A 19,349-nucleotide genomic window follows, 5' to 3' on the forward strand; every position below is an offset into this window, starting at 1 on the left:
TTTGCAGGTTTCTGTGCAATATCATTAAAGAAATGTGTGTGCAGAAAGATTCTCTCATGCCAATTTATCTGAACCATGACAAAGATGACAGAACTGTTAACTTTACCTCTTGGCTAAACGCTTGGAGGTAAATTATTCAGAATTGTAAAGGAGCCATGGCCTTTGCTAAGAACAGGCCACTTGTGGATCTATACAAATTAAAGAGGTCATGCGAGTGCCAAAAGCAGTGAGATCTCTGCATACCTCACTTAATCTAAAGATACACAACTCTAATCTTTTGTCAAGACACTTATCTTAAATAACAAGAAAGCTGTAAATACATGCTATATCTAATCTACATGCAAATTTTTCTTTGTGAAAACACACACAAGTATATGTAAGCACTGACATTAAATAGTGTTTTATGATTTAGACATTTCCTTATTAAGTTTACAAGAGTTTAGAAACAAATAAAATGTATGATTATTAAGAAAGTTTATTAATATCCTATGACTGCCAATAGCGTTTGTGCAAGTTTAAAGATGAGCTAGCTAAGATAGCACTACATATAATAATAATCTTATGTGTTAGCATACTAAATACTTTAGTTGCCTCTCATGTCATCCACAGTAGAGTATACCAAGCAGCCTGTATCATTTTAATACTTTTTATGCAGATAAAATTAGTTTAAAATAAAAAACGTTTAATTACATTTTAAAATAGCACAATTCTAGTCAGCATTCTGAACAGAGCTAATGCTAATCTGTTAGCATGCTTACTATCTATGTTGTTGCCTACAAAACATGTGCAGTAGAGTCTAGCATGATGCCTGTTTTTTTTGTTTTTTTTCAATTAGATAACATTAATTTGAAATAAAAACATAAATAAAAATGCTCACCACAATGGTGAGCATTCAGAACAGGGGCCAATGCTAATCTGTTACCATGCCTACTATTAATGTTCCCTGGTATATCAATTGGCCTGATCTTTCAATTAGTTTTTATTTAAATAAAATTAATTTAAAGTAAAAAAAACAAAACAAATAAATAAATAAAAATAGAGTTGTGTATACCATGCTGTTTGCCTTAGAGTAAATGGTTTTATTTATGTATTGTTATTCATTTAAATAAAACAGTATTTTGGGAATGTATTTCTTTTAACCAAACATTTTTTTGTCTTTTTATTAGCTTTTATCATTGACATATCTCATATCAGCACTATACAGAGTTTGATTTAGTAACTGAGCTAATGCTAATCTGTATGCTTACTGTCACAATTAGCATATAATTTCGAAGTGACCAAACCCAATTTGTATGTGAAACAATGAGTCTGTTGATTCTATGTGACTTAAATGCTGACATTAATGTACTCTGTCACAGTCCATAGCTGAAAGGTGGAGGTGGAAAACCCGAACGCTGGACAGACAAGTGAGCAGGTGAAATCAGTTTTATCAGATTTAATTTTAAAATAACGTAAAGTTGCTGCCAAGGAAGGATTAACAGAACACTCAACTCAAAACTAACAAAAATCAAGAAGTACATGATGGGCTGACCAATGGAAAAAAACAAAACAAAAAAAAAAGACACAGCAATCATCTTCCTAAATACCTAAATATGTTAGAGTTCCCATATCTCTGGCCATGATTGGCAAGCTCCCTGAAAGTTCTGCCTTGTCCATCTGCAATTTCAAATCTTCAAACTGACCAACTTTCATCTCAAATATTGTCACTAGTGAGCATGCGAGTATGTCTGCCACCACAAGAGACTAAACACAGAGAGTGAAGAAGCTCCAAAAATTATTAGAACTTGCAAAGTCAGAAGCAAGAATTGCTCTTTTTTAACAATCACACTTCACAAATTCATCTGTCAGGATCACACTGTCAATACCAAGATCTACTTTAATACCCTGAGGCTTCTTAGGTAGAAAATTCCTTTATTATGACTTAACTGTGGTGCATGAACAATCTGGACCAATGCCATTTAAAATACAGTGGCAGAATGTTTACTCAACACATATTCAAACCATTGGGTGATAAGAGCTAATTGTGCTATGTGTGGCTTGTGTGATAACAGAGCTTTAATAATAAAATAACTGTTACTGATATGACAGATATGGTTTTACATTTCTTATTTATACATCAACAAAGTTTTAGCTTCAATTTGTATAATCTGGGTAAACTTGTGACTTTTTGGCTGTTTTTATTAAAGAAATAAGAGCAGATGGTATATCACAACATAATTAAGAGAAATAGATATGATGGACCAAACTCCAAAACCAAGACCAAATCTATAATTATATGGATTTATCCTTTAATATTACCATGAACAAAAAAAAAAACAAAAAAAAACAAAAAAACGCAGAGAAAGATGAGCAATAATATTTATATAGATATATACAAATAACACTGTACATGAGCACAAAGGAAGGAATAAAAAGAATGATCTTAGTTCAGCAGTGGAGTGTAAATATGAGATGAATCAATACACAGAACGTTTCATAAACACTGGATCAGTTCAAACCTACAGAGAAGCTTAAGAGCTGGGCTGAATCTGGACTGTGCTTGATTATACTGCTGTTTTCAACCACTCTTTATCTCACATGCATACACAGACACACACAGTCAGGCAAATACATTCATGTTTGGGGTAAAACCCATTCGCTCTGATTTCAACACAGGCACACCTGGACTGGCTAAGATTTAACCACCTGTAGTGGCTTGTATGGCTTCTTTAGCGTCACTCTGGATGGTTTGCATATCGTGTCTGCAACGTACACTTGGCTGCCTCTGTCAGTGTGGGCATCCATTTTAAAGGTGGCACATCCACGATCCATATCAGGGGGGGTTGTGTGTCATTGTGTTTTTAGTCCTCCTTTTTTTGTGCATCAATGCTTTCTCAGTTTATCTTAGGCTAAAGTGCTGCAAAGGAGGAATAACAGTTTCTCTGCCTTGTAATGCATGTAGATGGATTTCTGTCTCATTCAGTCCTTATTGAAGAGAGTTCTTGGACACAGAACTCTTTTTTAGATGCAAAACTGAAGGAATTTTTTTGCCGTAATTCTACACGGGAATGTAAGAATGAGAGCTTGCTCAGTTGCAAACAAATGTCTTAATAAAATGAAATTATGTGTGCTTTAAGCTTGTGCAGTTCACCACCAGCTTCAGAGAAATGGAGGGGTTCGATCATTTCAGTTCAGTCCCCCAAAACCGGCTGCCACAGCTGTGCGATTTAGAAATCCACGTCTGGAGGACAGGAAAAGGAAAATCCCTGCTATTGTCTTATCAGAAACAGTCTCATCTGTTATGTCACCTGTCCCTCCAGTATTTCTTTTGTACTGTCCGTCTACCAGTTGCAGTCTTTCTTAAGCAGTGTGAGGACTTTGCGGCCCAAGCTGGCTTTCCAAGGTTTCACAAAACTCTTCATGTTGACCAGGAGGCGGCCCTGCTTACGGTCTGCATGACCCGCTACCAGATACTCCATATCTGAAAAATGAGGACAGTGATATTAAATCTGAATTTAATTTCTAAAATGTTGTTTAAACTTACAACCAAATAATCACACAAGTATGTTAGATTTATCATAAACTATAATAACAACAACACTTCTTAGCTAGGTCTCCTTCACTGCAGAATGATCAGGCTAAAGTATGTTTTATTCCACATTTATTGTAGATCCAAGATATACTTAATCTCTCTTTCCATATATTATGATGATTATGTTCTTTTATTTCAGTGTTAACATTGCCTTATCATTATCACTGAGATAACATATGATTTCAGTGTGTGTTTATGTGTGTTCTGACCTGGATTAAGGATGGGGCAGGTACAGCCCCGTAATGTCCAGGATTCAGGGTAAAGAGTAACTCGACCACGTTGTATCCTCAGTTTGGTGTTCTGACTAAGCACCTTCTGAACTTTGACCTCCACCTCGGCGTGGGAGCCTTTATCGTAGGCCGACAGCACTTTCACCTTCAGCACTAAAGGCAAAACACACAAATACAAATTTGAGCATTTTTTATATTAAGATGTTTCTATCTTTTTTTTTTTATAAACAAAAGGGCTTGGAGAAGAAGGTTCCAGATCAATTTTCCAAGGCAGCTGTGTTTGGTGGTTGGACAAACTTCAAACGAGGCTTTATCTGATCATGGAAGTTTTTTTTTAATTTCAGCTGAAATTGAAATGAGGTTCACTTTTGCCAGGGAATTTGGAGCTGAATTTATTATTGATCTAATTGTGCCAAAAGTTTATATATGTGCTAACTTGAAGCATCCTAATAACTCTTACAATCTTTTAACCTTTCTCCAAGTACCTGGATGATGTACAGATATGTGCTTTTGAGCTAAATAATTCAACAGTTATTAAAGTGACTGGTGAAGACTTTGGGACTATTTCCCCCCAAAAATAATCAAACATTTTATTTATATGTTTGTAAGTAGAGAATATTCAATACAGTTGCCAATCTTCCTAGAAGTGGGTGTCCCAGTAAGTTCACCTAAAGGTCAGAGTGTGCAATGCTCAGGAAAACTTAGGGGGGGGTCAACAAGCTACATGTCAGACTCTACAGGCTTAGGTTTGCATGTTACCTCTTAAAGTTTATGATGGTATAATTAGAAAAAGATTGAACACGTATGACTTGTTTTAAGGATTGAAAGGAGAGAGCCTTTTTCTTTCTACCTAAAACGAACATGGCAGCACAGCTCAGGTTGCAAAGCTGCATCTGAACAAACCACAAAACTTTTGGAGCAATGTCCTTTAGACAAACAAAGCCAACTGGTCATAAAGCACAGCAGCACATTTGGAGAAAACCAATCACAGAATATCAGCACAAACTCATCATACCAACTGTCAAGCACAGTGGTGGAGAGTTGATGATTTAAGCTTATTGTAGCGTCAGGATCTCAACACCTTGTAGTCAGTGAGTCTACGATAGACTCCTCTGTATACTAAATTATTCTAGAGCTGAATGTGAGGCCATCTGTAATGCTTGTTTTTGATAGTTTATAGTCTGTACCCCACAAAGACTACCTGACGTCTTGGTGTCAGCCAAAGTGAATCTTTTTAAATAAACAAATAAACACCTACAACTTGGTTTAAATTAACTCATGAAACAGGACAATGATTCCAAACACAGCATCAAATGTACAACAGAATGACTGAAAGGAAAAATAATGAAGGCGTTGCATTGAGCCATTCAAAAATCCAAACCTCAACTTGATTAAAATGCTGTGGAGGCACCTTAAGAGAGCTGTGCATAAACAAATGCAGCAGATCACAATGAACAGAAGCAATGTTGTAAAGAAGAGTGGCCCAAATTCTTTATGATGATGTGAGAAACTAATAAATAATTATTTCAAGTTATTGCTGGTAAAGGTGGTTCTATGAGCTACTGACAGCTAGTGAAGGTCAAATGATTGTTTTTATTATAATAATGTACTAATATGTAAAACCTTAGAATCACCATGTGTATTACCTGTGTACTTTGTATTTAACATATTTTTTACTGGTTTGATTATTCTTGAGTGTCACTGAGTATCGACCATGTTTAGTCTCTAGAAGTACAAAATGGTTTGGTTGTCCAGTCAAACCAGTAAAATGTTAATTAGTAATATGTAGCAAAAGGCATTTACATTGACTAATTACTCTGGAAACATGACCAGCAACTAATGGAGCTCTACTTTTGTTTCACATTGTATACATGCTATATAAGTAACACTAAAATAATTTGATTATTTAGCACTTAAATTTGCATTTAAAGATTAATCACCTTCAGCTAATCTCAGATCCTCAGGCAGACACAAAGCTTTAGAAGCACTGCTGCTTTTGGACAAGTTGCTGTTCCAAATCCACATATTTTGGATCTGGTCTAACTCTCCGTGGTTTCCTTAGATGCAGTTAGGTTTGGTGTGGGGTTGTTTTAGGTTAGATCCATAATTTTTGTTTTTACCTAAAAAAAGAACCCTAGGAGTCTGGTTGCAATTAACACAATCACCCCTTAACAGTTAAATATGTAAAACAAGGAAATGGACTTTTTAGATGTTACTTCTGATGAGGTAGAGTGTTTGTGGATGAGATCTTACCATAAGCATAATTCATGGTGCAGAAGAGTTTACTGTTGGTCAGGGTGTGCTCTTTGCACTCACACTTCTCTGCAGGTGAAAGACACAAGCACAGATTTGTAACAAAATCAAATAATTTTGTGTGTGTGTGTGCGTGTGTGTGTGTGTGGTCTCAGATTTTGTGGCTTCCTAAGAATGCAAGGAAAGTACATTCATCTAGTAAAGAATGTACCTTTGAAAGCTGCAGTTACAGGGATGTTGTGGTGGAGGGAGGCTCACAGAGGCAACATTAACAATCGATGTATAAAGACACACAAACACACACATGTCCACTAATGCCTAATGTTCCTCTAAGGCCCTATCGAGATCTTAATTATCTGAATGTATGGTCACTGGGCTACGGAGGAGGATAAATACTACATATGCACACAGACACACAGTATTGCTGTATCTCACCTGAGTAGTGGAGAGCAGAGAAGAGCTCATGAGCTCTAAAGATCCGGACTGACTCACTAGAGTTTCCCTCCAGGTTGTACAGGTCCAGATCAGAGCTGTAGCACCACAACAAAAGACAATTACACATGTTAAACTGAATCTATATACAAATGTAAATAAATGTAAACAATACAAATAAAAATATTATGATTTCAAATAAAGTGGGGATACTCTGTAAAATATAAAAACTTGCAAACCTTTTATTTTTATTTTATTTTATTTTTATTATTCACAATAGAAAATAAAAAAACATTAAATGAAGAAAATGATCATTTTTCAACTTGAATATTATAGCAAGAATATGTTTCAGAAAAGTCAGGACAAGGTGAAAAACAAACAGACAAAAAACAGGCTTTAAAAGTAAAACTGGAATTAATGTTGTTAATTAGAAACACTGATATAAAAAGAGCACCACAGAGAGGCAGAGTCTCTGAGAAGTGAAACTTGCGCAATTTGCTAAAAACTGGTTCAACAGATTGTGAAGCAGCTTCTGAAAAAAAATGCCCTCAGTATAAAATTGTAAAGACTTTGACTCTTTTATCATCTACAGTTAATAATATCATTGAAAGATTGAAAGAATCTGGAGTCGTCTCTGTGTGCAGGGGATGTACAGTATTAAAAAACGGAATGGTTCTGCCATAGAAATCAATGTATAAGCTCAGACACACTTTCAGAAATCATTGTCTGTGAACACAGTTCAACGTGCCATCTGCATATGCAGGTTAAAGCTCTGTCATGCAAAGAATCAATATGTGAGCACAATGCAGAAACACTGGATTCTATTCTGAGCAAAAGCTCATTTAATATGGACTGGAAATTGAAAGCTGTTTTGTGGTTAGATGAAATTTGAAATCCTTTTAGGAAATCATGGCTACTGCATCCTCCAAACTACAAATAAGATGGCACATTGGGCTTCTTATCAACGCTTGGTACCAAAGACTGCATCTCTGATTGTATGAGGGTACATTAGTACTTTTGAAACTGGTAGCTTGCATATCTGGAAAAGCCCTAACAATGGTGAAAGATATATACAGGTTTTACAGGAACATATGCTTCCATTAAAGATGGTGACTTTTTCAGAGAAGGTCTTGCATATATAAGCAAGACAATGCTAAACTGCGCAGTGCCTCTATAATAACAGCAGGGCTTTGCAGTGGAAGAGTTTGGATGCTAGACTGGCCTACATGCAGCTGAAAATAGCTGGAATCATAAATCAGATAAATGTAAAGATAAAAGGTAAATGGAGATTTAGGGGGACTCAGTTCGATTTGGTGGGGAATTCCTACGATTTTCATACCTATTTTTTCCCATTTAAAGTTAACCAAACTTGAATGAGTTAACCGAGTGAACTAAACAGATGTTCGGTTGCCGTCAAACTCAGCAGAAATCCATTCTTTCTTCCTCTCCATCACTGCGAGGGGGAACAAAAGCGACTTCTGAAGGATTTCTGAATAGGGTGTGTCACCATATATGGTTAATTAAAGGCCTTTCTGAATGCAAATAAACATTAATGGTAAAAGCAGGTAATTTAAAACATGTGGGATTTATCACCACCTGATTACTTACTAACATGCTACGACTGCCCTACACAAGTCTGATAAATACAGATTTTTTTGTACTTTCTAACATTTTAAATTTCATTAATAAGACTGAAATTTAGACAGTTTCTATTAAAGGTGGGTAAATGAGGGCCCACATCTTATAAACATATAGCAAAAGCCAATCACAAACATCCCAACACTATTACAACAGTTAGGCTATTAGGTAAAATATAGATATTTAGGGTATTTTAACTTACCCAAACATGCAGTCTCCAGTAAACGGATCACAATCTCCTGCACAGTCACATGGACGGCAGCCATACTCATGAAAGCCCCAGTATCCCACCATACACCTGTCACAGTGCATTCCACCTACTCCAGGTTTGCAGATGCAGTTTCCATTGGAGGGGTCGCACGGTGCGCCATCTGCCAAGTGGAAGGGTAAGGAGCCCATAGGGTGGCAGTCGCATGCTGGGAAAAGAAAAGTTTAAATTAATTTACATTGGTAGGTATTAGTGGTGCAATAATGCATCATCTACATTGATACACCACAATGTGGCACAAAATCAGTAGCTAGACTCTTCTCCTCTGTTGTCCTCTGATGGTGGAACGATCTACCAAACTCCGTCCGATCCGCAGAGTCCCTATCCACTTTTAAAAGCAAGCTAAAGACTCAGCTGTTTAAGGAGCATTTCCGCACTTAGCTTAACTCTTCTACTCAACAGAATGAGTTAGAAAGATTTGTCCAGCTCTTTGGCTCAACTAAGTACTGAATAAGCTGCATGCACTTTTGCCCAAGTTGATATTGTGTGATGAAATCGTGATCTTGTATTTAAACAAAATGACTTACAAAAAACAAAAAACACAAATTGGACTAAGCAGACTTGCTTGTGTTGTTCTTACTCTCAAATGTAAGTTGCTTTGGATAAAAGCGTCTGCTAAATGACTGTAGAATAGAATTTAAGCTGTTGGTTATACAAATAATTTATGACCAGCTCTTAAATGCTCCATCATTTATCAGTTTTTCTATTGTCTGGTATTCTTTCAGACAACGGCCTTTATCTTTTTATTACCAAAAATTGCCCTTTGAAGTTCTTTCTTTATGATATAACCGTTACTGAATGCCCACATCAAGCGCCAGCTTGAATCAGCTCTTTGAACATCTGTCCCCAAGGGAGTACAAAAAACAAATCCACAAGCTCAAATCAGTCCTCACATAGACTTACCAGTGCACATAGAAAAAAGATTGCACATTCTGCTTCCCTTGTGTCCCCCTAATTGTTTGCTGATAGGGTGTTCTTTAAACAACCTCCAAAAACAATATTTTTGAACCAAAGACTGTAACATCTACCCATTTTTCCACTGGCAGTTTGAGAAAACTGTCTGGGGGCACTAAAAGCCTTGAAGGAGGAGGTGTCAGTCCTTCCTCCATAAATCTGTCCCTATCTTGAGGATAGGGGTGGGGGGAAAAAGAGAATATTTCCCTGGAGCCATTTATCCTCTGTAATGATGCTTGTAGTCTAGCAGTAGATGACAACTTATCGTTAAACCAGAAGCCTTTTCAGCTTAAAAAAAAAAAAAAAATCATTAACGCTCCTTCATTTAAAACATTTTTTTAAACTAAACTTTTTGACATTTCAATAAATTTATAGAACTTCTGCTGTAAGCAAACCGGATTCAAAGCTTTTGATGTAATTTACGCTAACTCATTTAGCCAAGCCTCTTATTAAAGCTACGTGATATATTAGTCTAGGCAGAAAGACTGGAAACTAACTGGATTAATTGCATGGAGTGCTTTTAAATCCAAACTGAGATTCGTTGAGACTGATTCCACAACAATCACTTGTTTTTTCATAATTCGCTTGTAAAAGTAATTTTCTCGTTTAATTGTCTTTTGTGTGTTTTACTTGGTACCTTCTGTAACTGTGTTTTTGTATTTGCTGCTGCTTATCTTAGACCAGGACTCCCTTGTAAAAAGAGGTTTTTTCATCTCAATGGAATTCTTTTTTTCCTGGTTAAATAAAAATAAAAAAAGTAAAGTTGGAAGAATTTAGATCTGAACAAGGAGAAACTGAATAATCTAAATGGTTATAAAACTAATTCAATTCATTCATGAACAGCATGGTTGATTGAAGGCTAAGAGTCCCCATAGATAAATTAATTAATCTGAAAGTGGTTTCAACTTCTCGATTACTCTGTACTTTTTTTAAGACGCTGAATTTGTACTGATTTTCTCAGTGCCCCTATCAACGGCTAATTTGGCATCCATCTTGCATCCTACCTGTATTGTGAGCTCTCTCCAGCCAGTTAAAGTCTAATCTTGATCTTTGTCTTATCTCCTGCTCTCCAATAATGTCTTCTTGCTTTACTTCGCTGAGTCAGCCATGCGCCTGCTAGCATGTGATGCAGTATTTAAAACGAAACTCAGTTGCAGCTTCCCATAAGAAAAAGTTTTAGAGTGCAGTTTCTCATCCTGAGGATGCTGCTGGGCAGTTATGGCTCCAGAAATCACATAAAAAGTGTCACTGAGCCATCAAACAAGTCCAGAAACTGGAGTCTTAAGGTCAGAAAGTTACATAGTGCATTTTTAAGCTGTTTTTTAAATTTATTTTTAACACAATAATTTCCCCATTTTCGGTTTTAAATGTGAACAAACTTTGAAAAAAACACTCTTGTCTCACTGTGACCCAGGCAATGCTTGGCATATTTTTTCATTAGAAAAATTGAGAGGTGTATGACCAACACCCAAACACCAGGCAATGTGATGCCATTTTTGGCTTGGGCCCAAAAACTAAGGAGAAGAATAATCTTGAATGAGATCTTTAACACAGTGATCCCCAACCCTGGCCCTCAAGGCCGGTTTCTCTGGAGGAATCAGATGTTCCCCTGCTGCAACACATATAGTTTAAGTTAAACTGGATCTCTAAGTGTGCTATTAACCCATTAGTTTAAGTCAGATGTGTTGCAGCAGGGAAACGTTGAAAGTCTACAGGACAGTGGGCCTTGAGGACCGGAGTTGGGGTTCCCTGCTTCAACAGATTCTTGAGAGCATGGTCTTGCCCTGATACCATTTGATAGCTCTTTTTACCACTGTGGAGCCACATATAAAAATCAGTCTGCCTGAGATGGTCTTGTAGGAAGGGATAGAAGTACTAGACAATGTAAACGTACAGTGGTTAAAAAGAAGCAAAAGCCTGTATGACAATGTAGAACTAGTGTGGACCCTTATATGAGTCTGCTAGATTGACTGGGATGACCAAGTTCAATCTCTGGGACGTTTACTTTAGAAGTGACATTCCTTCATCCATGTGGAGTTCTCGCAGAAACAAGCTGAGACCATGGGGTCATCTGGTGTGAATAAGACATAGTTAAGTATCATCTATATAACAGTGATGCAAGCTGATGACTGGACCTAAGGAAGTAGTGGTTCTTGCTAAAACAAGAGCCTTGAGGTAACCTGCTATACAGTAGAAGGAATGTGGCCGTTTGTCCTTACCATGACACCTTAAGTAAAATGCCCCCTGTGGGATGATTAAAACTGAAAGCTGTTTTGCCCAAGATGCTAATTTTGGAAGGTAAAGAACGTAGGATGCAGGGGTGTACAAAGTGAGAGCTGCAGATAGATCTAACAAGGTAAGAACTGAGGACTGTGTGGCAGCTACTGGTGGTTTTAGGGTCACTTATCATATAAAGCTGAGCCATTTCAGTGGAATGACTGTACTTAAGCGACATTAATTTGTGTCATTGAAATTAAAAAAAAGAAAAAGAGTGGGCTGTTCTTTAGTTATTGTTTTTAACTATTCTGTCAGAAACACCTAATGCAAAAAAATGTGTACCCTTGTACTTAAAGTATTGTACATATGTTTAAAAAATGAGATTTTTCTAAAAGTAAACATGATTAATATTTTACTTTTGGCCAGTGATGAGTTTTCATTCTTAAACACAAGCTAAGCATATATCCAAGATTTCCCACATTTGACCGTTTTTGCTTAAGGTCAATGTCACATCAACCTTCTTGATCATCAAACCAGACGAGTAATCAGACAAATTTTTCAGGAAGGCAAAGATAAGAAACCTTATCTAAAGACCAAGCTGTACAGTATCCATAAAATCATAAAGATATCACGTTTTTCTACTTAGCATGCCCACAAGGCCATATCTGCACTATTGTCTAGTGAGCAGGCTTCACATATTAATCATTGACAGTAGGCCATACAGTTCCACCTCAGGTTCATGTAAAGCCAGAACACGTGTGGTTGATGATGTGTTTGGTAAGCTTGTGAGAATTTACAAGCCTATGAAAGGGTTACTTCACCCCTCCTGTAGGTAAATATGTGTGTATCTAGGAAACCTGTCAGTTACAAGAGCTCAGACAATGAAAACTTTATGAGCGTATGCTGAGACATGACAAGACACCTGTCTGAGCAACCACTGCAGACAAAAATCTCCATATATATGCACTGAGAAATACACACTGCAACCTCTCTTTTGCTAAACTGTTTGGGTGTGCTGGTTGCGTAAATCTTAATAGGAGAGTTTTCTCTCCAGGGCCCCTCGAAGGCTGGTATGAAAAAAATGTTCCTCGCAACATAGGGAAATTCCTCTTTTGTTAGCAAGCCGCCAAGGTGGGATTTCACAACTTGTACCTTCATCTCAGGGGTTCTCCACACATGCTGTTGCTCCTTTTTATTCCATTAATCAGGCATCTTAAAGGATCATTAGCCGCTATAGATACCTAACAGGTGAGCTCTCAGGTGTAACAAATATGCACAACCCCCAACCTAATCACTGAAATTCAAACTCTACATCACAGCTGCTGTAAAGAAGTTGGCGCATCAGTTTCTTTGACCTTATCAGAGATGCAGAGATATCATTGTGGAAAATACCGAAGGTGGCTGCATAGGTTCAAACTCAATTCATCACCTAGACATTGTTCTTGTAGCTGAACAGCAAGGCAAAAAAAAAAGCTGCTTTTGTTACAAAAGGTTGAAACAATGATGATCATGCTACAGTAGGACTGATAACTCCGAAGAATTATGGAGAAATACCAGTCTGCTGTTATTCTAGCAGCAATGGTAAGTTGCTTCACTGATGTATTTAGAGAGTTGATACGGCCCATTGCCAATATGTCAAAATGAGACATTTTCTGCCTTAAGTTTTTTTTTCTCAGTCAGCTTTGAACTAGAGTTGGAGCTGCTGGAGCCTTGAATATAACTTTCCTGCTGTAAAGCAGCAAAGGTAACAGTTTTGTGTTCTCAGCCACTGTTGCCAGATTCAGATATTTATACGTGTATTAACAGGCAGTTGTGGACATGGAGAAGGCTCCCAACCATGACTCGTTCAGGCAAGTGGCTCCTTTTTTTTGCCCATATGTGACGGCTTTTTGGCCTCTGATTGTACAACTTAAAAACTGATAACATGTAGCATCCATATTTACCCCCGTGCCGTTATGACGTCATATTTTCCTCTGTGCATGCAGCTCCCTTCCATGTACAGCCATGTACAGTTCGCACTAGAGTCCAGAGGTGGTCGTGTTCAACCACACAAAAAAAAGGATCTCACCAAAAAAAAAAAAAAAAAAAAATCTGAATTAAGCATTGAGGGCTGGAATGTGAATGTAGCCCATATTTTTTGGCTATCCTGTAGGAAGTGCTTTGGAGGTATGGGGTATAGGACCCCTTGTTATGGGTCATTTGGTGCTTGTACAGCCAGTTTAAGAGCTTGGTTCATGTAGTTGGCAATAAGTCAGACTCATTTCTAGGGCATGTTTGATTTCCCCCAAGGCTGCTCCATTGTCAACATTCTGTCCACAACCTTTATGGACAGAATGTTTGGAGGATTTCCAGTTTAGGATTATGTGGTTGTGTTAGCTTAATTGAGTGGAGACCTCAACTAGGCACTGGGGCAGTTTGCAGCCACGTTTGAAGAAGCAAAGGCGAGAATTAGAAACCACCAGTCTGTGGCCATGGTATTCAGTTGGTAAAAGATGGATTGCCTACTCCAGTTTAAAAGTAAGCTGCTGCCTCATTTTATGATTTAATTTCCAGTATTGTTTACCAGTTGGGGTAGAATGGAGTGGGAAATGAATAAGCAGATTGGGGCACCATCTGTAGTGATGGAGACATTGTACCTGTCATGGTGAACAGACAGCTGAGCTGAAAAGTGAAGTTGTCAGTTGATCTTTTCCCAAGGGAAAAGACTGGGTCAAGACCAAAAGACTGAAATTGTGAATCCAAGTGAGAGAAATGAACTTTCTATGAAGGGTGGTTGGGTTCACCTTTAGGGATAGGATGATGAGTTTGTAGGTTTGTAGTAGAGTCACTATTTGTCCTCATCTAAAGAAGCCAGTTAAGATGAGTCAGCAATCTAGTTAGGATGCATTTTAGACGTCTCCCAGAGGAGGCGTTTCAGACATGTTGCACCAGGAAGAGGTGTTGAGACAGACCCAAGACATGCTGGAGAGGCTTGGTACCACTTCACTGTCCCTCCAGAAGATCTGGAGGAAGGCTGGGGATCTCTGCTTAGACTGTTGCCCCCTCAACCCAGTCAACCAAAAATGGATGGATGTATGGACATTTTTAAACACTCGTTATGAGATTCTTCTTGAATATACAGTAAAACAACTTGTAGTCAACTCAAGTGAAATCATCCCCTTCCATCTCCTGTGATGGATGCAGTGATTATTGCAATCATAGATCATACTAAAGTGCAGCAGACTGTAAAGTGAGATTGATGGCAGCACAATGCTTTTACCCTACACATGGAGAGAAGCATTATAGTTATTCAATCAACAAAAATAGGTAAGAACTGCCTCATGAAAATGAAATTTTTTCATTGTATATAAAAATAATTTGACACCTTTGTGCTTAATGTAAAACCACTCACTACTGACACCTGATTCAAAACATTATAACCTTGGAAGTTATGAGAAATCCACATGATGGAAAATTGAGAAAATAGAACTGCCCAACAATAACTTAAATTGCATCAAAATTATATTGTTATATTATGTAAATATAATAATAAAATATATCAAAATTACAAATGCTAATATTTAGATGTACAATAGCTGAAAAACTTCATAGTAATGAACAAGAAGGATGCAGATCAATTTAGGACTTTGGCTACAAATATTCTTTGAAATAATTTCCATGAAATAGCAGCATCTCATCAAACTTAACTTTATCAAGAGGACTGAGCTCTTTTGTCAAAATCTGACAGATAATCAGAAGGCGAATGTAGCCATGGCTCTGTTTATGGATTACTATCTAATGTTTACTTAAGACTCATCTCATCAGTGGAGGGCAGCATGCCGCTCAAACCTCCCATCCACACACTCAGAGAGGACCCTCACACATTTACAACCCCTGATAATGATTACTACCTCCGAAGCAACCTGAGCTTTGAATCATATCCGAAAAAGGGCAAAGTGGGCCAAGAAGGACTAGCGGGAGTCTTGTGTTGGGCCTTGAGTCAAGACGAAAGAATGCCGCCATCTGATGATTAACTACGATGCAAACCTTGAGTAGTGTAGGCCGTCTGCGGCCACACACACACACACATACACACACACACACACACACAATCATAGCCAGGTGCCCGTCAGGATTCAGCATTACCCAGCACGTCTCAGCTTGTGATCTCTATCCTCAACATTCCTTAGAAGAATAAGAGAACTGTGCCAGCGCGGTGTGTATGAGATTAATGTTATGATTCACAACAGCAACACTTTGTCGCCGCAGGTATGATTTATCACACTTTCTGACATTTTATGGTGTGTTTTAAAGGTCAAAGTTAAAGGTAAAGAGTCTACAGTCCTAAATCATTAATATTTACTCTTAGAATTTTAAAGTCATCTCATATGTACACAATATTACATAACATACATGATATATTACCCGTGATGGAGAGCAGTGTTCTCCCAAAAGGTCAAGTTCCTTTATTTTGATCTAATTTTCTAACGCCAACTCACAACAGAAGCCATTTAAAGAAGCTATCCTCTCGATCAGGTTCATACTTTGTGCTTTTATTTAAAAAACAAAACAGTCTGATGTTATTTATCTGATTTACATGACGGCATGTCATAGCTGCTCTCTGTGTTGTGGCAGAGTTACAACCTGATGCACATACACATAGTCATGTGTGCACAGACACAGGTGAGCACACTTTCACCAGCGGACAGAGCTCACAAGTCGGAAAACACGTTGACCATTTGAAAATTAGACAAAAATATCATTGTTTTTTTTTTTTACTCTTCCATGGAGGTGAACATGGAAATCTTCACTCTCAAGCGAGGAACAGCCGGAGTAGTTCTCCTGCTGCAGGGAGCTTCATGTCCATCATGGAAATGAGCAGAGCTAAACAAGCTGGTTTGTGCATTCTCTTTCAGGAATTCTAAATGGAGCGCCACCTCAAGCGAGGAGGAAAATATGTTATTTAAATTTGTTTTGTATGACCAAGCGCAGCGTGAAAGCAAACTCACTCCAGGTGAATGCTGCAACCCCCTTACTGAACCGAGTCCCAGGTCGTACCCAGTCTTGAGGACTGTTAAGTTTGAAATTCACTGAATTGAGCAGCATGTTCAGTTGGATGTGTGTGTGGGTGTTTGCCTTACGTTTGCAGGAGTCTGGAGCGGTATGTGGCCGCTGTGGGTCTCTGTAGAAGCCAGCTTTGCATTTCTGACACTGGTGGCCTTCTGTATTGTGGATGCAGTCACATATGCCTCCACTTCGCTGACCAGATTCACGCCACACCATCCAGTCAAAATGGCAGGTCTGAGCGTGTCCATTACATTTACACTCTGGTGTGTGAGGGAGAAAATGAACACTTCAGCAACAACATTGGTGTTCTGATTGGTGATACATTTAGCCGTAAGGTATTTTAATTAGATTTTGAACATATCTTACAAGAATGTCCTTGATAGTTGGCACCTGTGTCCCAATTTTTATAATCTATAAAATTTTGCCCATTGATTCTGTCTTTAACTGTCGTGTCAAGAAAGCAGGGCTGCTGCTTATGGCTCCACCATTTCTATGATTTGTTTTTATTTATCCATTGAAGAGGAAAAGGTGTGAGGGTTTTTAGACTCACTCCGACACTCGTGCGGAGCGCCCGTCAGTCCGTCAGCGGGCTGCCAAGGTCGGTCGTTGTAGAGAGGAGTGCAGCGCTCACAGTGTTCACCTGCAGTATTATGTCTGCACACACACTTTCCATGAACCTGAAAAAGCAAGAAAGACCTCATTAGCAAAATCCAGCTTGATAGATGGAGACACTGAGAGAAAGATAGCGGGAACAAAGAGCTCAGTGGGATTTAGAGGAAAATGCTCCACATAATATTTTTTTTCTTTCATTTATCCTTCCCTTATTGTTTTCCGCTTCTCCTTTATATTCTTTGATTTTCTTATTTTCTCTTGCTCCATCTCTTTCTCTGTGTCTCTTGCCTGAAATTAGTGAATGGGGGTTGATTGTTTGGCTTCATTGCTGGAAACAAGAACGGGCCTCTGCCCTGAAAAGCCTGTGTGTGTGTTTATGAGTATGTGCGTATGAGAAGAGTACAAGTATGCAGCTCTGAGAGCACAATAACAATCTCCTTGTCATTCCTTTGAGCTGGAATGCCATGCATGCTGGATAATGATTGAAGAGAAGGGGGAGCAAGGCATCTGAGGAAGCTCTTTATTTGTTTGCGTTACACCGTGCAACTGTAATGTAGGACACACAATTATACAGTGATTACAGAGGTAGACACACTAATCAACATGCACACAAGCAGAAAATAACTGAAAATGCACAAAAACACACACATTTGTTTCCCACGGTATGTGATGTGTCACCAACCCCTAAATGGCTCTGATTCACACACTGTTCTGAGAACAGATCCACATACTGTAGGAACAGCACTTTAAACAACACGCCCTCTACATGAACTGAGCCTGGATGAACACACACACATGCACACATGAATGGCTTTACACACATCACACACCATTTCAGTCACACTAATAGGGGGAGCGATTGCACAAATGAGAGGTCCAGACAACTAAGGGGCAGGAGACCTAATGACACATTTCAAAATCAAGAAGAAGTGATTAATGAAAAGAGTGGACAGAGAGGAAGGAGAAGGAGCCAGCAGCATCTGGATCGGGTCCAGACAGCTGGTATTTCAACCAATTTCATATGTTTACCATACTGTGATAAGAAACAATTAACACATGCACACACTGAAAGCTGCACACACCCAGTCGTATAAATTCTGTACAAACAGGGCTGGAATGACACTGCTGATAGTTGACCATGTTAGGATCTTTACATTTCTAATGAAAATGTTGCCACTAAATCCTGCAGCTGTTAGCCTTATATACCACCTAATTAAGGATTTGGCAACTGATTGTAAACAACACCATATATAATGTTAAAAAACTATACGATAAAAAATCAAATGTCTGTAAATTTAAAGAATGAATTTAAAATAATAGTGCAGGTGGCATGTTTTTAACTAGCTGGATTCTCTCAAGATAAAAAAACAAACCCATCTGGTTAGGTGTAAATCTATGCATCATACTAGAAAAGTTTCCAGTACTTAAGGTTGACTGGATCAAATGTGAAGGCTTTTTGGTCGAGTATGGCACAGAAGCAATTTTCCAAGACATGAATCAACTTTATCATGAGCCAAGATGTTTTCTATGCATAATATCCATAAATAAACAACATACAAATGAATATCAAATCAGTCCCTCTCAGTAATTTATTACAGCTCACTAGAAGGAACAAAACCCTTATTTCTTCTTATTTATTGTCAAGTGTGTAGTCCTGATGACATGGTGACATTCTCATCCTTTAGAAAGTTATTTTTGCATCTAGTAGCATGGAAACAGCCAAAAATCTTGACTGTGAACACAAATCAATAGAAATTTATTTTATTGCTTTTTCACACTTCACTGGCACATAATTTTTAATTCTCTGTTTTGGCTCTGTACTTGCAGATAGGACTCGATATGCAATGAAAACACCTCCAACACATTCTCATTCCCATCTTGTCACATACTGCTGCTTCATCAAGATTTTTAATGCAAGGGATATTAATTTATCATCACTTTCTGATACTCTGGAAACTACTCTACAGTTTCATTTTGCTAGTTTTCTTTTTGCGGTAGTGAGTAATGAACCACCAGTGCCAATAGTAAACAGTGATGGGAAAACACAATTCTCACTTATTGACAACTAATATGGGTCCCATAATGTGGTTGGAGTAGAAGAGGGGAACAGACCCCTGACTCACAAGCA

The 19,349-nt window shown here is 38.1% G+C and overlaps 1 protein-coding gene across 1 annotated transcript in view; it reads right to left on the reverse strand.

Moving 5' to 3' along the window:
• Positions 1 to 1,420: 1,420 nt before the first annotated feature.
• ntn4 (netrin 4) overlaps positions 1,421 to 19,349 on the reverse strand; it is a 31,026-nt gene continuing 13,097 nt past the window's right edge. Inside the window, exons 4-10 of the mRNA XM_041977432.1 lie at positions 17,160 to 17,286; positions 16,684 to 16,869; positions 8,327 to 8,540; positions 6,490 to 6,584; positions 6,055 to 6,123; positions 3,781 to 3,954; positions 1,421 to 3,460 (exon numbers count right to left, since the gene is read on the reverse strand). Coding sequence (XP_041833366.1) covers positions 3,321 to 3,460; positions 3,781 to 3,954; positions 6,055 to 6,123; positions 6,490 to 6,584; positions 8,327 to 8,540; positions 16,684 to 16,869; positions 17,160 to 17,286 — 1,005 coding nt within the window. The 3' untranslated portion in view covers positions 1,421 to 3,320. The remainder of the gene's footprint in view (positions 3,461 to 3,780; positions 3,955 to 6,054; positions 6,124 to 6,489; positions 6,585 to 8,326; positions 8,541 to 16,683; positions 16,870 to 17,159; positions 17,287 to 19,349) is intronic.

This window comes from Melanotaenia boesemani, chromosome 23 (assembly GCF_017639745.1).
Source record: "Melanotaenia boesemani isolate fMelBoe1 chromosome 23, fMelBoe1.pri, whole genome shotgun sequence".
Classification (NCBI taxonomy): Eukaryota; Metazoa; Chordata; class Actinopteri; order Atheriniformes; family Melanotaeniidae; genus Melanotaenia; species Melanotaenia boesemani.